This window comes from Arvicola amphibius, chromosome 11 (genome assembly GCF_903992535.2).
Source record: "Arvicola amphibius chromosome 11, mArvAmp1.2, whole genome shotgun sequence".
NCBI classification, from domain to species: domain Eukaryota; kingdom Metazoa; phylum Chordata; class Mammalia; order Rodentia; family Cricetidae; genus Arvicola; species Arvicola amphibius.
Genome location: NC_052057.2, coordinates 121,755,731 through 121,776,407, shown reverse-complemented (window position 1 = coordinate 121,776,407; position 20,677 = coordinate 121,755,731). Strand labels below are relative to the sequence as shown.

Here is a 20,677-nt window from a genome sequence, read left to right as displayed (position 1 = left end):
GCCTATTGCATTTAAACATTTTAAAATTGTTTTCATGTAAGACTGCTATAATGAAATATAGAAAATCAGGAAAACTCCTATTATTCCAGTATCACACATACCGGTACATTTAAATCACTGTACAGACTGATGAGTCTCTCTAACCAGACGGTGGTCTCTGCTATACAACTCCCGACTACTACTAGAAAAATATTTTAAAGACATGCACCATTTTGTAAAATATGATTGAACAGACTGAAAACCAAATAAAGCTGTCTTTCAGGCAACTACTAAAAATTAACTGTTTCTTTTACAAGTTCTGCCCAATTAATAGTAAAGTTAAAGACAATCTAACATAGTGTTATTAAATATCTCAATAGGAACATGCTTTTGTGTAATATTGGAAATAAGACTTTGAAAACTATCACAGAATACAAAATGGTAACCCTTTCTGGGAAACAACAAAATAAAAAGAAACAGAGTTCTTCAAATAAGAGAAACCACTGAAAAACTACACGTAGGGATGAACATGAACTAAGTGGATATTCAGGCTAACCTAATATAGCACCTCCCGAATTATGTAACAGGGCAACACACGCAGGAGGTTCCTCCAAGCTGTGTTCCTGCTGAGGCCATTCAGGTTTAACTAGAATTTGATCTTCCTGATAAAGAATCTCGTGGCAAATTCCTCAACTTTATCTATTCTATGATCCAAGGCCAAGATGTCCTAGCTTGCTTATCTTAGTTTGTTAAAGTGCTTGTTAAAGCAAACCTCCTCCTGCAGCTGCTGAATGAGATACCAGAATGTGGTTTTTGCCTTTAAAAGTCCCTTGGTCTAAATGCTCAGGGCTACTTAATACTTTACAGCTGCCTGGAAAAACGACTTTCAATTGGCTATAAGTCTGGTCTGACTCCCTGTAACAATTATACATACTAGCATATTTATAATACTACCCCATGTTTTAAGACCATCAGAGACCTGAGGCCTGAAACCAGAGATAGTGCTGAATCCTATAAATATGTTTTGTATGTATAGATATCATTACTTTAGACATTAGGCATAAATTAGAGATTAACAATAGGAACTAACAAAGCAGAATAATTATGGAGGTTGGAGAGATGGTTCAGTAGTTAAGAAAGCATTGGCTACTGCTCTTCCAGAGGACCCAGGTTCAATTGCCAGCACCCATATGGGAGCTCACAACTGTCTATAATTACAATTCCAGTGATCTGACACACTTGCAGACATACATGTAGGCAAAACTGTCAATGCACATAAAAATAAACTTTATGGTGTCTCCAAAGAGTCTGACTGCACTACACCCGCCCTTCTTACGAGACAACACTGAATAGTCACCATGTGGTCGCGATGAGGAGTGCAGAATGGATTGGGCACTGTGATATAGCATCGGACGGCAATGTAAGAACTACATGAATGTAAGCACTGAAACACTAAGACACTCAGTCCAGTAACCACGGCAGCTAGTAGTGACAAACAGGTGTGTAGCACACACAGAGCAGACCCACTGCACAAAGAATAATGTGCATCTAAGTAAGATAACTTGGTACCAGTTCTCGACCTGGGGGTCAGATGACCCTTTCACAGGGGTCACCTAGAACCATCAGAACACAAATATTTACACTACAATTCTTAACAGTAGCAAAACTACAGTTATGAAGCAGTAGAAAAACAATTTTCTGGTTGGGGTCACCACCCATTAGGGTCACAGCGCTAGGAAGGCTGAGAGCCACTGTGCTAAGAGACTTCATCACGCTATTCAAAAGCATGAGATAAACTTAGGAATTTCTAATTCTAGTGATTTTCCATTCCATATTTTTAGCTGATGGTTTACTATGGGTAAAGGGGGGGGGCTACGATAGTTCAAATTAATTTCAAAGTCACAAACTCTTTCTCTTTTTCAAACACATTTGAAGGAATAATAAAAATTACCCTAAGGAAATAAAAGTACAGTTAGCAGACTCAATCGGATCTGCCACACCACCGCACTCAGTCACACGCCGCCTATAGCGACTTCAATTCTGCAACAGTGGCGTTATGTAATTAAGTGAGATTTCCTTGCTGAAAGAACTCAGGGTGTTAACGTGATTGACCACTTAGTTATCCTTTTTTATCATGTTAATAAAATCTTTTGTTACTTTCTCTCCCCATGTGTGCTGGGTATAAGGCTATGGAAGAATTCACTGGAATGCTCTTCTGCACTCTTCTGTGGTTTCTGTCTTACTATTTCTCATACGTCTTCATATTCTTTAATAATATTTCTAAATTCCCACACCCCTACCCTGGCAAGAGGTATTTTTGTCAAGGCTGATCAGCTAGTTTTCTCTGGCGTTCCCTCCTCCCACGCTTTATCTCCAAACGTGACTTGAGAGGGAGCAACTTCTTCTTGGATCCGCTACTGATTGTTAAAACAAAGAGAGTAACATGGTAAGAAGGGTGTTTTACCATGTATCTGCTTGCTCGGATTCTGTGTCAGTTACATATGCGGTCATATTCACTGGAGCACTTGGCATTATCTTTCCATTGACTGACAAGCCTTGGGAAAGGCTTGGTCCCGGAGTAGTTGTTTTCAATTCTGTACATCATGCAAGTGGAAAGAAAAAAAAAACAATCACAATCATAACATGTAACATGGAAACAATTATAAAACCTCAAGCTGTCTTAGGGGCAAAATAAACTGCTAACTAGACAGCAAGAGGAGAACAGAGAAGTCAGCCAGGCTGACTTCTGCTGTCACCTTGACTGGCTCACACACTCACTCCCTCATGCCTCGTGCGTAACATGACGGCAGGGATGCATACAACTACTGATAAATGCTTACTAATTACAAATCAATTCATGAACACGAAGAGAAAAAAGAACGGGAAGGAAGAGACTCTTCAGCTCTATTGGCTGAACCCACTTACGCCAGACCGAGACTGTGCAGACTGTCACTGCAGTCCACGGCCTGGTTTCTGTATGAAGTCACACCCTCGAGAAGGCCCTGCCCGTCCAAAGCCAAATGCAGGACCAGTTTGGCCCTAATTGTTGTAAAATCTCCAGTTTTCTCAGCTTTGCCACCTGCTCCCCTCCCTTGGAGACAGGGTCTCCTAAGGCCCATGCTGGCCTTGAACTCAGTAGTAGCTAAAGCTTTGAATTCCTGTTCCTCCTGCCTCTGCCTGGGAAAGCTGCAATTTCAGACCTGAACACTTTACTTGGTGGCTTCTTAAACCTCACAACAAGCTTCAATTCTAGTATTTCAGAGTCATAGAGGAGCTGGGCCGATAGTTCAGGTTCCTCACACACCAGGATCACTCACTGTTGGCCGCTTCCATTCAGGTAACACAGTGGGTCTCAACCTGTGGTCGTGACCCCTCTGGGGGTGGAGGGCCCTTTCAAAGGGTCAGTGATTCATAACAGTAGTAAAAGTACAGCTATGAAGTAGCAACGACAATGTTATGGTTGGGGTCAGCACGCGTGGACAGCTGCTGAAATGAGTGACCCAACACTAATATCACTTAGCACCATTCCTAATAAGCTTCTGGATTATATCCAATGTTTATTTACTCTTTTTCCACTACAGGACACTTGCTCTGTTTGGTTGCCAGCTTTTATAGTGTCTGTATTTACTCACTGTTGAGGGCGGAGCCTGGAACCATATAGCTGCTAGGAAGCACCCGACCTCTGATCTACAGTACCAGCTCTTCCCTTTGCCTTTCAATCCAAGGATTCAATGACCTCTAAGGCCTTTTCACACATAAACTGCAGACAAAAAAAGTTTGTTGGCTCACACTGCCAAGATAACCTTGTAAACTAGTAACCTAAGCTTTTAAAAAAGTGTTCTGTAGAGGCGGCAGGAAGTGGTAAGAGCTGAAGGAGAGCGGCTGCGGCCAGACTGTCCAGCAGCCAGACTGAGTTTAGATGAGGCTTCTGTTCACAGTGAGAGGTGGGTGAGTATTCAGAACACCAGAGTGCTGATGCTATTCGGGCAGTGAGGCATGAGCCACACTGACGCGTCTGGAGGAGAAGCATCACCAGGAACCACCACAGACCCCCAGAGGTCTGTGCAGACATAAACCGGGGCTGTGGCTGCAGACAGGAAGGAGAAGGGAGACGTGGGATGGAAATGAGGCTGACGGAAGCTTGCAGGCCAAGCGTCTCCTCATGCACGAGCTCTAGACCAGCTCTTCCCCAGACGTTCACACCCAGGTACTCAAATACGGTAAAAGCTACTTCTATAGTGCATACATAGTTGAGAATCTGTGCTCTAAACAGAAACGAAAGACTAATGCCTCCAACAGGGGCTAGGATGAGAGGCTGCTGACTTAGATGCAGCTGTTTCCATGTTTATTGTTCATGTCTTCAATTATTGATAAGTTTGGTCCCCGCCCTCATAACAACAAAACAAACAGCACATACTATTTCTAAAATGTTGGACGGATTTTTTAATCTTATTTTTTATTTTATGGGCATTGGTGTTTGACTTGTATGTGTGTCTATATGAGGGTTCTGGATCCCCTGGAACTGGAGTTACAGACAGTTGTGAGCTGCCATGTGGGTGCTGGGAATTGAACCTGGGTCCTCTGGAAGAGCAGCCAGTGTTCACAGCTGAGCATCATTCTAGCTCCAGATTTCTTTTTTTTTTTTTGTTTTTTTTTTGTTTTTTTCGAGACAGGGTTTCCCTGTAGTTTCTAGAGCCTGTCCTGGAACTAGCTCTAGTAGACCAGGCTGGCCTCGAACTCAGAGATCCGCCTGCCTCTGCCTCCCGAGTGCTGGGATTAAAGGCGTGCGCCACCACCGCCCGGCTTCTAGCTCCAGATTTCTAAGCGGTAGGAAGGGACAGCCTCTCCAAAAATGTGATATTTAGGTATCTACGCTAATTTTCTTGTTAAAAAGGATGAAGAGTAGTCTCTAGGTTCTAATCTAAGGATAGACTCTGGGAATTTCAATCATAAACTTTGGGAAAATATTATTCATAACACAACTCCAGCAGAAGAAATCATGTGACATATTTAAAACCTCCCAAGCACTTCAAACTCTTGTATTCTTGGAAGAAAACCTACTTCCCCGACGCGTCAGAAACAAGCAGTGCTGTAGAAAACCACAACAGCTGTGACCCAAGAGTCGGTCGGCATGGGCTGTGTGGTGTGAACTCGGATTAAAGGGCTAACTTCTCAGTACACCAGTGCCCGCTCACTGTCCCCAACTGTGTGTGCACTGTGCCCGTTCACTGTTCAAATCCAGATCATGCTCACATTACTCACTAACGAATAAGCAAGTGTAGTAGCACCCAGTTTTATGGCAGAACTATGTATTAACTGAGTAAATGAACGAATGTATAAATAGGTGAGTTTTGAAAGAAGGATGGTTACACCTCACAAGCATAATAGTAAAGTACACATATAAACAAAATAAGCACATACATTTATAGATTTTCTAAACAATCAATCAAATGCCTTATTTACCTGTACAAGGTTGGCCCTGAGGATTACAGTAATTTTCTGTAGTCATAAAAATAACAGCCAATCCAATTTCTGCTTCAGGAATAGGCCTAAGACCATGTCTATGAGAAGAAAATAATTTAAATACAGTAATATACTATAACTAACAACTTTCATTAATAGAATATCAAGTTTGACAAATCTATTTTTCTTCCCAAAGAGACACTAAAATTCTACGGTATGGACAGACTTGGAGAGTAGATAGTATTTGAACTTCCTCACTAGGGCAGCACTGTGGACAATCCCTCACCCTCCAGCAGCTTAGCTACATCATCAATTGATCAGGGTTAGAGCAGAGGAGAGGTCTTCCCAGTTCTACACTGCTATGGTAATATCAGAACGAGCACACAGTACTGTCTATAGAGACAACAGCACAGACCTTCATATAGTAATTTACAATTACCCTGACCCCACAGCAAGACAGCAAGGAGGTGAGGGCTACAATTCCCCATCCATAAGCTCACTCCAGACACACATAAGGTTAGTCCATTAGTCATACGAGTTTTATACACCCAGTCATCTCTGCGGGGAACTGTGAGGACAGAGTCTGGCTGTGCTGCACTGACCAGCCTCACTCAGTGTCTCTAGTGATCCTCCCTCCCACTGAGAGTCCTGGGCTGGGACAGACTACTTCACGCATGGGGTCTTATAGGGACTCTATCTGCTATATTCTATATATGAATGATTTTATGAAACAGAATACTTAGTATAATTTAAAAAAATGTTATATAGACACTGTAACTTAAAATTTAAGCTACAAAGCACCTTTTAATACTCAATAAAGAATTGTTTCAAATGGTTGTGGTAGTTTGAATTATGTGAAATGTTTTATGTTTTCTGAATTTAGAATTCTACTTCACTATGATTATAACAATATTGCAGTGAAAATAAGATTTTAGGGCCCCAAGAGATGCCTTAGCAGTTAAGACCACCCTTCCCTCTACTCTCTCTATGCAATCAGGGCAGGATTAGCTACAACTGGAGGGGGTGGCTACTCAGCTGAGGGTCCAATGACCCTCCCCATACCTCCTTCTATAGTGTGGTGTGGTAGCACATGTCTTTAATCCCAGCACTCTGGAGACAGAGCTCTCTGAGTTTGAGGTCAGCCTGCTCTACATAGTGAGTTCTGGGACAGAACTATACCATGAGACCTCGTTTCCCTCACCCACCCCACTCCCCCAAAAAGAAAGGAAAAAAAAAGTCAGCTATGATATTTTTTGACTGGCTCAATCAGGCTCTTGAATTTGGCAGCAGTTTGTCTCTGAGGAGAGAGAGTCCTGCTCATAGGGATGGAGAGGAGCTCAACTGGCAGAGTGCTTGTCTAGTGATAACAAATAAAACCCTATGCTTGATCCTCAGCATAAAGCCAGCGTGCTGGGTTAAATTTATAATCTAATTCCGGGGGTAGAGACAAGAAGATCAGAAATACAAAGTCCTCTTTGATTACACATCAAGTCTGAGTAGAGCTCTGGCTCCCAAAATCAACAAACAAATCCACAACAAAACAACAAATCAGCTGACATTTCCCCTACTTCCCCACACTAGTCCATGTAAGTATATGTTTACTTTCCCATAAATGCACATATATATGGAATTACATATAATATGTAATGTGCAAAGTACAAGTAATTATGAAGGAAAGCTTCTAAATTCTATGTACTTTTAGAAAGTATTTTACCTTTCGAGTTTTAATCAGCTTCTATACACTGTGCATAAAAACTTCTCATTCAGGGACTGGAGAGATGGCTCAGAGGTTAAGAGCATTGCCTGCTCTTCCAAAGGTCCTGAGTTCAATTCCCAGCAACCACATGGTGGCTCACAACCATCTGTAATGGGGTCTGGTGCCCTCTTCTAGCCTGCAGTCATACACACAGACAGAATATTGTATACGTAATAAATAAATAAATAAATAAATAAATATTTTAAAAAAACTTCTCGTTTATTAAGTTTAAAAATTGCGGGACATGGTTGCATACGCCTTTAATCCCAGCACTTAGGAGGCAGAGGCAGGTGGATCTCTGTGAGTTCAAAACCAGCTTGGTCTACACAGTGAGTTCCAAGACAGCCAGAGCTACATAGTGAGACCCTTTCTCAAAATAAAACAAAATGCAAGAAAAATAAAAAAAGAAAGAAAAAAGGAGAAAAAAAGCAAATTCTATAAATTTTATTCAAGGAACAAAAGGCAGAAAATACCTAGATAAGATTATAAAGATATTCCACCCTCTAGCACCCCAAATGACAAATCTTGTGGACACACTGACGTTAACTGGGCTGCACATAAATGTAGCTGCGTTCCTAACCAGTGAAGAATGATGACGTACCTTTGAAGCACATCCATGACCAAATGAACCCATTTTTTCTGGGAGTCAGTAATTATGATTTGTGTATTTGTTATTCCTATGTCGACAACACAAGTTCCAGGAGCTGAAAAGAAACTCTCTTCCTCTTCATTTTCTTCTGTGATCAGCCTGGCTTCCCCGCCTCCAAAAACAACTGCTGAACTTAATTTCTTATGCTGGAAGCAGAAGAAGCATTGAACCAAGCTAAGGGTCAGCCGCAGTGAGGCTTCGGAGCACATTCTCACTAGGTACAAACTGGACTTGGGAATTCAAAGACAAGAATTCATCCTACTTCCCAGTGGCAACCTGAGCTTCCACTCTGGAAAGCCTGGCTCAGCACCCCGTCTCTAGCCCACACATCACTACGGTTTTCTCATCACGCAGCTCACCGAGGGCTGGCTCACCTGCACTATTTTGCCTCTACATCATAAACTCCTGAAATCCACTTTTTGGAACACAAAAGACATTGCACACATGTTCTCTTAGCTAAACCAGCGAGGACTTACATGTTTTCTGTCCTTCCCACTACAGCATTCACACAACTACTTAGGCAGTGTTTGGAGACACCCAAATCAGATACATGCGCAAGCAGGTTATAGTGCACATGCAGCTCTTTATCTTATTTCACACATCTGCCAATAAAAATACTACTATGGCGGCTGGACTGAGCCTGAGTGACTCACTGGATGCTCTCGCAGAGGACCTGTGTTCAGTTTCTAGTACCCATGTGGCGGTAACTATAACTGTCCAACTCTCGTCTCAGGGCATGACACCGTCGTCTGACCTCCAAGGGTACAAGGCATGCACGAGATACACATGCAGACAGAACACCCATACACAAAAAATAAATACACTTAAAAAAAAAAAGAAAACTAATGTATCCAGGCTTTAAAATTACCTGTTTGGCATTTAAAAATACAAATGTCTTCCCTTTGAAGATTTGTTTTCTTTCCTGTCGTCCTGACAGATCAACACTTTTACTTCCGATGGCTGGTTCATCAATGGGCGGGTAAAAACTGTAAGAATAATTAAAATATACTCTAATTATATGCTCTTCTCTATGTTTACTATTAAATTTGTGAATCAGGTGACTTGAGCCAGGCACAGCGATCTATGTCTGTATCCCCAGGAGGCAGAAGCAGAGCACCTGCAAGTTCAGGGCTAGCCTGGTCTGCATGATGAGCTAGAGTAGCTGGGAGGACACAGGACAACAGGAGACACCCGCCAGGGCAACACAGCGAGAGCCTGTCATTTAAACAAAGCAAAAAACCCAAGAAGAAGCAAACTAAAATCACTATTTTGAGGGTTTTTGTTTTGTTTTGTATTTTCTCTTATCTGAAACAAAAATACCAAAGGTATCTAAATGCCTTTTCCTAAAATAAGATACGGTTGCATGCATTCTAGCAAAATGCTTCTGTATTTTTTTAACTACACCAAGGGAGAAGACCGCAACAAGACACACGATAAGCAAGAATGAAGCTACAGGCTGTTTGTGGCTGATCTCTTCTCATCCAAGGCCTGGAGACTGTAGAAAAGGCACAAGGCCTTGTGTGCTCAGGGTAAGGAGGTGCATGTGTGAACCCACAGCTAGCTGCCAGCAAGCACGCTCCACCTCGCTTCCCACACTCTCACTGCAAACACTACACAGCCATTACTGTGTCTCTGCACAGCCAGCAAACTACATATGAATGCCAGAGATCCGTGGAGACTCTCCCAACAGTGAGAGGCTTGTTTGAAATAAAATAATCGAGACAACATGATACAACATGAGAGTTCTGTACACACTGAACGGAAACTCCCTCCTCTTTTCCTTATGTTCAGACACACACAATGTAGACTTTCCTGTTTGAATATACAGGACACACTTCAACAGTCTTCACAACACCAAGTCTTCTAGAAATGACTCCATCTGTCCCAGCACACCAGGTACACGTGGTGGTGACTGTCCTACCCTGTTTCGGGATGACCTGCAAAGTGCAGGTGTAACTGCACTAAACAGGACAGCACTTGAGGTGCAGTAACACCATAGCGTGCCCTGATTTAAATCCAGAGCTAGTCATACTTTTCCAGAACTAAAAGAAGTGTTTATGACATAAAGAGTCACTATAGTTTATTATCTCTTTTATATTCATTTCTATTAATAATAAGTTTTTAAAAAATTTATGTTTATGAGAGTTTGCTTGCATATGTATATGTTGGTATACTATGTGTAGACAGTTGTGAATTCACTCTCTAGGTGCTGGAATGAAACCTATAAAAAAAAGGTCACCCTATACTCATCGATCACAATTTATATTACTACAGAGTATCACTACACAACATATAAGTTTCCTAAGGTGGTTGTTCAGAACTGACAGAATATGAAAAGCATAGAAAGTAAGACTATGAATCTACTCAGATATTTGAGAGTTAACAATGACAAACATTTCTTTTCAGCAAGTGCTTCTATCAGACAGCCTGCTCGATCTTAAACGTGGTACACGATTACTAACACTTAAAACAACAGAGCTGGAAAGCACGAGTCACCCCGTACTCAAGTGACAGGGTTTCACCACGCAGGTCAGGCTGGCTGGGAATTTGCTATCCTTCTGCCATAGCATCCGGCTGATGCTGGAGCTACCAGCAAGAGCCTCCTCACCCAGCTTAGCAGCATGTTTGAAAAGAGGTAACGAAGACACAGCCCTGGTCTCTGTGGCTTCAGGAGTCTTGCTGTACAACAATGCTTTGGGGCCTCTTCTCTGATGATGTCATGACTGTTATATTTGTTCTCCTGACCACACTTCAGGGTCATTCATTGCCCTTACACTTTGCTATTTAAAAATAATAATTATATAAGTGTCAATAATAATACTTATGTAAGATTTGTTCCAAGGCAACAGAAAATATTTGATATGGAATTAATATAAATAAAAGCAATGCCTACTTATTTTTATGCTATATTTATCAAATTTAACATAGTTATATACCTTGCAATTTCTGGAGGCTGTTTCTTGGACTCAACTGCTTTGAGAAATTCAGAAAAGTATTCTGGCTTTACAACTGGACATCCACATATGAGGGCACATATAGTCTAAAACAGAAAATCACATGTACCTATAAATACAATATTCATACAATAGCTTATTTAAAAGGAAGCTGTAGGTTATAAACTACCAAGAGGAGGTTCTACGTTTTCGTAGAGCCACCTTTTCCTATCAAAGTCCTGACTTTATAAAGGAGACACGATCTAATGCAGAAGTCAGCACTTGGTTGCACCTTAGCTTAGGACATAATAAGCAGGCACATCTACGAAGCCCTCCGTCACTGCTGTAACTCTGTGCTGGCGGGACTCACTGAGATAATACAGAACTAGGCCAACTCTCTAGTCTTTGTGAGTAGACTCTTCCATAAGAGCAGTGTGAGGCACGGGTGGTGAGGGCAGGAGGAAGGGGACCTGACAGAGGAGACAGAGATGCTGACCTTCAAGAGTGGCAAGCACTTCAGTCTCTGTTTTAGACTGCATGCGGGATCTATGCAATTAAATGAATTTCATGGTAAAGGATAACATAAAAACCTTTCTAAAACATCAAATCAAACTCTGATATTATTCAGTGTGCTTTTGCTTCTGAGACAACAAACAGTGAAAAGCCACGCAAGCCTAAATATGAACAGGGTGGTCATACATGTGTCTATAGCTGTTCTGACAGTAGTATGTTACTTTGGTGAGCTCGAGCCGACAGGACTGATCTCACACGAAGATTCCAACCTACTTTAATGGTGACTTTAACTGATGTCATGACAAGGTGAGTGCATTCTTCTGTCCAGCTATTTGTAGTGAGTCCTCCGAGCTGTAATACAGCTTGATTTAAATCGGTTTTCCCGGGGATGTCTAAACAAGAAGAGCAAACAACCAAAGGCTCATATTCCACTCTGCAAAGGAAAATAAGTTACATAAGGTTAGATGGTAATTCTGGGAACAGCAACTTACAGGATTCAAAAGTATCAGTCATTTTAATGCATTTTTTTTTCATAAGAAACTATCATTTCTTAAGTCTCGAATCCTAAAGAAGAAAAAGCAATGACCAAAAATTAGCATTACATATCACCTATGAGACTCAAACAATTGACCTACCCTACGACTCTGAGCCCGCACCAGCTCATCCAGTTCTGCCAATTTAATTCCTCACCCAGAAAACCTCTTTCTAGAGTTTCAAATAAAGCTGTGACTTTTACATCAGCTTTGGAAGTTCTTACCTGAATTTGCTTTCAAACACCCCAAAGGTGACTCTGTCTCCTGTCTTCAAAGTGCAGGGAAGGCCATTCTGCATTTTTTCCTCATTAACAAAAGTTCCATACTTAGAATTATCTTTTATTGTTAATGTAGGAATTTCATCTGTTTGACTCTGGAAAAAAAAATCAACAAATGATTTAAAGTCTTTAACTACTTCGTAATTACAGGGCAGAGCTCACAAGATCTGTAACGTTCTGGGTAAGCAAAGACTAAGTAGATGGGGCTGTCTTCAGGGAAAGATCACTCAACTAGCAATTCTTATTTTCCCTAAGATTGCTTCTTAAAGCCAAGAAGTACTAAGTGTGGATTTCCCTAGCCACTCAGTTCATTCTCCTGAGGCTTTGTTTGGTACAGTCTGTTTTGTGTTTAAAAGACGAGGTGTATCCTCTCCTATATACTTTTTTAAAAATACTATCAAAATTGTACCATTAAAAACTAACCCAATGAGAATATAAGGTTAAAAGCTAGAGTTTCTGGCTGAATATGTATCTTAACTTTTTCTAGAGGAATTTCAATAATAAACATTTTCTCTTTTCCTAAAAGAACAGACTTAAAACCTGAATTTCTGAGCAGCTAGCATTTACACATATGGAGGCCACACAAAACAGTGGCGTTTCTTAGGCTACAAACACTAACGTAAGTCCCGACAGTCAGGTAAACTCACTTCCACACCTGTGGGTGTGATAGAACACACCCAGAGCACAAGCCAGTTATTCCCTTAGTGAAATATATCAATCCCCACCCTGAAATGCAGGAAGCCCTTTAAGGCTGTATTCCCAGAACTGGCACACGACCAAGGCTAACCACTTGGTAAAGGCCCTACAGTTGGATCTGAGCGTCTTCCAAAGACCCATGTGCTAAAGGCTTAGCTGCCACTGGTGGGGCCGGGGAAGGAAGCTGGTCCTGTGAAAGTGCACTGGACAGAGTCCTTGGACTCCACCTTTGCCCAGCTTGCTTCTTGGCTGCCAGCAGGGAAGCAGCCTCTATCGCGTGTTCCGTGATATACGACGTGGCGAAGAGCTCACAGATGGAAATCCTGAGCCACAGTTTACCTTTGGCATTTCATCACCACGAGAAAAGACAAACACAATGTTTTCTAACGCCTTTTCTGAATTTCAAAATCACCTAAAGAAAAGGAAACTATTCTAATAGAATCACTGATGCTTATGTGTGGGTTCTCCTGCTGTTTTTCATTTTACACAGACAGACAGGATTTCTAATCTGCTTACAAGACAGTAAAATAAAGCCAGCAGCATACCAAGCCGGTTGCAGGAAAGTTTACTCTTAGCACAGCATGGCTCCGACTGATCGACTGATCGTTCTCTATTAGAATGGCACAGTTTTTCCTTCCAACGATGTACTCTACTCCAGCCAAAAGTCTGCATGGTTCTCCTGAAGAAAAACAAAAATCAACAAATTTAAGGTACACACACACGATTTCAAGGTACGTGACAAAATGTACAGGTACTACAAATAAATCACACTTCTGCTATATAAATGCTAAGCAACTTAGCATAATATATTACACACATATATGCATACACACAGTATTGGTTTTTAAAATTTTTTTTCCTGGGTTTACTTCATGCATTTTGCCTGTCTGAATGAGTGCACATCACGTACTGGGTCCCCTGCAAGCTCTGCAGCTGGCAGCAGAACAATCCACAGAGAGCCAAGAATAAAACTCAGTGCACATGACTTAGTTACCCAGTGCTGGTTCAAACTTCTGGAGCCTGACACCAGGCAGTTTATTTTATCTATATTTAGACACAGCACAATTTTAGGAAAATGTTTCCTGGTAACCAATTAGTCCAGTGTATACAACAAAGCTTAAGACAGTTTGCACTGAAACTCTTTACAAAGTGCATATGGCTTCTTCCACAAAGATGGGTTCACTTAACTCAGGGACTGTTCAAGATAAGGGTCTATCTAGGGAGAACGACTAAGGTAGCCATAACATGTGGGGGCGTCGAGACTGGCCCTAAGATAACACAGACGTCACACAGGCCGTACACCTGACATCTCCTTTAAGGGTTGTTTGAGGGACTGGAAAGCAAAGCTTAGCACTGGGGAAAGTTCTGAGATAAACAAACGTGATAGGCTGGGGGACTTGGGTGAAGCCGGGCCCTGCAGAGGGCAAAGATCACCAGTGGTGGCTACATCCTTTCCCAGCATTCCAGGCGGCAGACAGGCAAACATCTCCTCCCTCTGAAGAGACAAACCTGTGTATTTAACGTCCCTGATTTCCCTAGTGCATGTCTGTGTGTACAAGGACCTCTCACCCTCTCAATCACACGCGTGCTTGGTGCTCCATCAGATCCTCAGGATCTGGAGTTAGAGATGGTCGTCAGCCACCATGTGGATGCTGGGAACTGAACCTGGGTTCTTTGCAAGAGCAACGAAAGGTCTTAACTGCTGAGCCTTCTCTCTAGCCCCATGTGATTTTTTTTTTTCTAATAAATCTTCACTGAAGAATACACAATGTTATCTAAACACACGGAAGCCTTTATCATTTTGCAAATGAAAAAAACGATACTGAATCAATACTCCCTCCAACGTAACATAAATTTAATGTACTATAAAACAAATTCACACCACTGATTTTGGAGTTGATTAAATGATTTCAAAACTTCACTAGGAAAATATCATAAAAATAAAGCAGGACATGGACAAGTCAGTTCGACTTTAAACCTAGCACAAAGGAGGCAAAGCCAGACAGATATCTGTGCATTTAAAGTCAGGCAGCTGATATAGTTGAGACCCTTTCCTAACTGAAAAAAAAAAAAAAAGGCTGGTAAGAAAAAAGATTATCAAAAATACTTTTATTTATTTTATTACGTGTTTGAGCACTTGCCTGAATGTATGTCTGTGTCGCATGTGTGTGCATTACTCACAGAGGCCACGGGATGGTGTCAGATGATACTGTTCAATCAAACACAGATCCTCAGGAAGGGGCTGTTGAAATTTAATCCTATTAAAGGAATCTGCCCTACCACATTGCAAAATATGCCAAAAAGCTATAGTAATTAAAAGATGTTTCAATGGACCAGGAAAAAAACAACACAGATTGATATAATTAAGATCAGATTAGATGCAACTACACATTTAGGAGTTTTTTGCTTTACTGTTAGCAGTAATATTTCAAATCAAGTGTGAGTTTGAGGCCAGACTGATCTACAAGGTTGAGTTCCAGACAGCCAGGGCTGTCACAAAGAGAAACCCTATCTGGGAAAAACTAAAAACCAACAAACAAAACAGTTGTAATCTCTAAACGCTGGAGTAATAGCATGTGGGTATTGGGTGCATGGGCTTCTCTTAGAGAACGGTGGCATATTATCAGAGCTAAACAAACAAGAACGTGTACAGTAGAACCCTGGCATTCTTTCTAAACAGCCCGAGTTATATCTTGTCAATGAGATTTGAGTTCATTTTATTTTGTTTTGTGGAGGAAGTCTCAGTATGTTGCCCAGGCTGTCCTCAAACTCAATCTATTCCAGCCTTAGCTTCCTGGGAATTGGGATTACAGGCAGGTACCATTACATTCATTTTACAAGAGATTAATGTGGAGAGTCTTGATGGAGGGTCAAGGACAGAAAATGTCCTGCTAGTTTATGAAACAACTCAAAGGTGACCAACTGATTTGGAAACTAGTCCCTTAGCTCCCATCAGGTGCTCAGACGCACCTCTGCCAACGTTTCTAAAAGCGTATTTATTCTGCTATCACCTGTTAATTAGGGTTAAGACTGCCTGGGTGGATACGGAACTACAGCCCACACACACATTTTTCTAACAGATGGCGAGGTATCAGCCAGTCACACCAACCTATCAGACGGCAGCCTTAGGCTGCAACCGCCTCCTTATCCACCCAAGTAGGGCGACTGCTTAAGTCAGCGAAGGTGTTTTTCTAAGTTATGTCCATTTTCTGTCTACAAACTATTGCTTGTCCAAGGCGCTGTGTGGAGCTCCGTGAAGCTCTGCGGGTCAAGGTGACAAGCAGCTCACGAATCCTTAATCACTCAAACTTCAACGTGTCAGGTTGCTTATCCGTTTTGAGACGCGATCTCTTGAAGCTCAGCGGGCCTCTAACCCTGTAGCTGAGGACAGAGAACCTTTAACTCTTCCTTCCTCCACCTCCCAAGCGTGGGATTGCAGGCCTGCTCCACCGCGTTCAGAAAATTCCTGCCGTCTCACAGAAACCCACAGACCCAGCTAGGCTCAGGCTAACTACTCAGAGCTCTGCTCGCTCAACCACATAAATTTGTGTTCTATCTTTGCAAGGTGGCCAACGCACAGGGATCAACCTTCTGCCTGTATATTTCCCTTTATGCTGTCAGCAAACTTCCTCCTCACTAACTTCCCTGTTAACAAAATCCAACCACGGGCAAGCGCTCACCCTTCCATCAACTAATAATGACTATATATGGCGACAACCACTTGGCAGGCGATAGCATTTTCGCTGCGCAAAAATGGGCGGGTGGGAGCTTTTTTCCATAGTTCCGAGAGTCTGGGGTGCAATGATGAAGTCAAACTTTAAAGCGGTCCCGGGGCGTCACGTGATTCTCCACAGCGTGCTCCCGACGGGGTCTTCGGTCCCCACCCTTGCGTTTCCCGTCAGGGCTTCCGTTCCGCCCCCGATTCGCAGCCAAGCTGGAGCGGGTCTCACCGGGCAGCGCACACCGCACCGCCCAGCCCACCCGGGGCGCCCGGCTCGGATCCCAGCGCTCGGCTCTCAGCGGCCGACCGGGCTCCCCGAGTCCCCGGAGCCTCGCCGCCACCGGAAGACGAGCCGGACGGGCCGGAAGTGCGCACCGGCGCGGCTCCCCGCCCCCACCTCCCTGCAGCAGCTCCCGGGAAGAGTTTCCCCCGCCGCCTACCTGCAGCCGCGCTAGCGGCGGGGAGCAGCTTCCACATGGCTCCGGCGCCTCGGAGCCGCGCCACGCGCCACGCCAACCGCGGCTGTCCGGCGTGCGCGGCCACCGAGCTGCAGCGGCGCGGGCTCCGGGACGTGCGCGCTCCCAGGACTCCGCCAAGTTCCTCGGAAGCGCGGGAAGGAGGCGCGAGTGCGCCGCCCGCGCCGCGCGCCACCTGCTGGTCGCCGGGAGCAGTGCAGCGCGGAAAGTGTCCCGTTAAAAGGGTGTGACTGTGACGCCCCAATCCACAAACTTTAACAGTGTTTTAAAATCTCCAAAGAAACGCGAATTTTAAGTTAGAGTCATTAAAGTACTGGTTGGTTATATTATTTCCCTGTATTTAAAATGCCTTTATTTGCATCATTTGTGGCAGGATCGGTTAAAATGAAGACCTCATGCCACAGCCAACTTTTTGTTTAACCTTTTCCAGTGTGTCCTCAGTACATTATGCTAGAAAGAAATGTTTGTGTCTTTACACAATGTCAGAATTTACTGAATAACAATAAATCAACAAGCTACACTGGTATCTTTGGCTGTAATTTGCCTAGTAGTCCCAATTTTCCTTACTAGCCAGACATTGGCAAACAGTTTTTTTCTTCTTATCCCAGTGTATCCCAATTTCAATTGTATCTTAATAAATAAAAACTGCCTGAAGATCTGAGAGTAAAGCAGTCCCATTGCCTCACAGACCAGGTAATGGTAACACACGCCTTTTATCCCAGTAACCACACTAGTTGCCGTAGAAATCGGGTGGTGCACGCCTTTAATCCCAGCCCTAGAGACAAATATAAAATGGAAGGTGGGGGAGACAGCTCTCAGACAGTCTCCTTCTGAGATCCCTGGAGGCAGGATCACCATTTTCAGACTGAGGTCAAGGTAAGAAGCAGTGACTGATTGCTTTACTTCAGGTCTTCAGGTTGAAACGCAATTTCTGACCCTGAACTTTTATTAATCGTGCCTCAGTAATTGCTAATAATAACTTTGTGATCACATGTTGCACATCATATAGTAAGTGTGTGTGTGTGTGTGTGTGTGTGTGTGTGTGTGTAGATTAAAGGATGATTATAAAGGAGTTAGAGACTGCAGCAGAGAGGTCAAGGGACTTTGAAATCAAAGTACAGGGCTGATACAGATGCAAGCAGAGTAGAGGCAGCATTTGCCTAATACCCACAAAACATGGTTGGGATCTTCAGCACCAATAAATACATAAATAGAACAGTAATCTTCCCATATAGTGTAACTGACTTTTAGATTACATATGATATATAACAAAATATAGATGCTATTTCCACAATTGTCTGGTACTATTATTTAGAGAACAGGAATATAAATCTCTACATATTCAGCAGAAATACTTTTTAAAAAGTGTTTTAGTCTGTGGCTGTTAGGCTCTGAAAACCCAGGACCCTTAGAATCTACGGCTTCAACAGGGAGTCTACTGTTTGCTCTAAGGGACAAGGGAAGAAAAGGGGAAGGATTGGCTCACAACAAGAAGAATTCAGCTTGGAAATTAAGCTTGTTTTCTTTTTCTTTTCTTTTCCTTTTCTTTCTTTCTTTCCTTCCTTCCTTCCTTCCTTCTTTCTTTCTTTCTTTCTTTCTTTCTTTCTTTCTTTCTTTCTTTCTTTCAGACAGTCTCCCTATGTAGTTCTGGCTTGCCTGGAACTCTCTAAATAGACCAGGCTGACCTCAAACTAACAGACCCACCTGCCTCTGCCTCTCAAGCACTGGGATTAAAGGTGTGTGCCCCATGCAGGGTAAATTGCCGAGCTTTTTTTCTTAATTGTGAGTATACTGCAAAGCTAGGAGGGACTGATCACTCTTTTCAAACTCTTTCCCTACCCCAGAAGCTATGAGCCTTAACTTTATCCAAACCAAATGTCATAATTTTACATAAGGCTCTGAATATAAGGTTTTAATAAGGCTAACAAACACACTAGCCAGTACTTTAGTAACGTCTGGACAGCATTTTGATCAGGACAGCTGAAGTTCCACCTCAACTTGCTGCACCTTTTGATTTCCCCAAGGTAGTTTGCTTTCTTGTTCACCTGATAAACAATTACCACATGGGCGACCATGAGAAAATGAATATTATGAGCACAGTGGCAGTTCCTGTCACATCAGACTGGCTTAGCAAGCATTTTTCTTTTAATTAATTTATTTTACATCCTGACCACAACCTTCCCTCCCTCCCCTCCTCCCATTCCTTCCTCTACCTCCACTTACCCCATCCATCCACCCCTCTTCTGTGTTTCCTCAGCAAGGGACAGGCGTCCATGGGCATCAGCAAAGAATGACATAGCAAGCTGCCTTAAGACCAAGCAGCTCCCTTTGTATTCAGGCTGGGAAAGGCAGTCCAGTATGAGTAACAGATTCCCAAGAGCCAGCCAAAGCACCAGAGACAGTCCTGCTCCCATTGCCAGTAGCCCCACAAATAGACCAAATTACATACTGTCACATATATGCCCTTTTGTCTTATTGATAGTGTCCTTTGCCTTACAGAAGCTTTTTATTTTCATGAGGTCCCATTTATTAATTGTCAATCTTTTGGTTTGCACTAGTGATTGTCCCCTGGGCCACACTTTCAAGGCTATTCTCCACATTCTCTTCTATCAGGTTTAGTGTAATTGGATATATGTTGAGGTCTTTGATCCACTTGGACTTGAATGTTGTGCAGGGTGATAGATATGGATCTATTTGCATTCCTCTACATGCTGACATTCAATTATGCCAGCACCATTTGTTGGAGATGCTTTCTGTTCTCTATTGTATAATTTTGACTTCTTTTTTAAAAATTAAGTGTTCATAGGTAGGTGTATGGATTTACATCTGAGTCTTTGATTCGATTCCATTGATCAATGTGTCTGTTTTTATGCCGATACCATGTTTTTTTGTTTTGTTTTGTTTTACTGTAGCTCTGTAGGAAAGCTTGAGATCATAGATAGTGATACATCCAGAAGTTCTTTTTATTATAGAGGACAGTTTTAGCTATCCTGGATTTTGTTTTTGTTTTTCCTCATGAAGCTGAGTATTGTTCTTTCAAGCTCTGTAAAGAATTTTGTTGGAATTTTGACAGGGATGGCATTGAATCTGTAGATTGCTTTGGTAGGATTGCCATGTTGACTATGTTAATCCTACTGATTATTGAGAATGGGAGATATTTTCATCTTCTGATATCTTCTCCAACGTATTTCTTCAAAGACAACATTCTTGGGCTGGAGAGATGGATCAGCAGTTAAGAGCATTGCCTGTTCTTCCAAAGGTCCTGAGTTCAATTCCCAGCAACCACATAGTGGCTTACAATCATCAGTAATGAGGTCTGGTGCCCTCTTCTGGCCTGCAGCATACATGTAGACAGACTATATGCAGAATATTGTATACATAATAATACATAAATAAATAATTAAACAAAGACAACATTCTTGCCATACAGGTCTTTCGCTTGCTTGGGTGGAGTTACCCCAAGATATTTTCTATTGTCTATGGCTATTGTGTAAATTAAAGGCTACTGGTGGTAGGAATTCCTACAGTACCTCCCCTTTTTGTTTATATAAGAAAGTTCTAAGCCTAATACAAAATTATATACAATAAGAATGAATATCAGGTATAAAAATTAGAATTAACAACCAGCATAAACAAGCAAGAAACATGTGATAAATGTTTCAACAATTATCCTATCCTAA

The 20,677-nt window shown here is 42.3% G+C and overlaps 1 protein-coding gene across 3 annotated transcripts in view; it reads right to left on the bottom strand.

Annotated features, from left to right (window-relative positions):
- Positions 1-17,136, bottom strand: part of Nbn (nibrin) — a 29,447-nt gene extending 12,311 nt beyond the window's left edge. Inside the window, exons 1-9 of one of the 3 annotated variants that reach the window (XM_038348325.2) lie at positions 16,962-17,136; positions 13,346-13,479; positions 12,051-12,199; positions 11,567-11,726; positions 10,784-10,887; positions 8,716-8,833; positions 7,800-7,993; positions 5,443-5,540; positions 2,444-2,573 (exon numbers count right to left, since the gene is read on the bottom strand). In XM_038348325.2, coding sequence (XP_038204253.1) covers positions 2,444-2,573; positions 5,443-5,540; positions 7,800-7,993; positions 8,716-8,833; positions 10,784-10,887; positions 11,567-11,726; positions 12,051-12,199; positions 13,346-13,479; positions 16,962-16,998 — 1,124 coding nt within the window. In that variant the 5' untranslated portion in view covers positions 16,999-17,136. Of the gene's footprint in view, positions 1-2,443; positions 2,574-5,442; positions 5,541-7,799; positions 7,994-8,715; positions 8,834-10,783; positions 10,888-11,566; positions 11,727-12,050; positions 12,200-13,345; positions 13,480-15,909; positions 16,435-16,480; positions 16,868-16,961 lie in introns of those variants that run through there. The other 2 variants (XM_038348326.1, XM_038348327.2) reach the window with 2 other exon arrangements.
- Between the last annotated feature and the right edge of the window lie 3,541 nt (positions 17,137-20,677).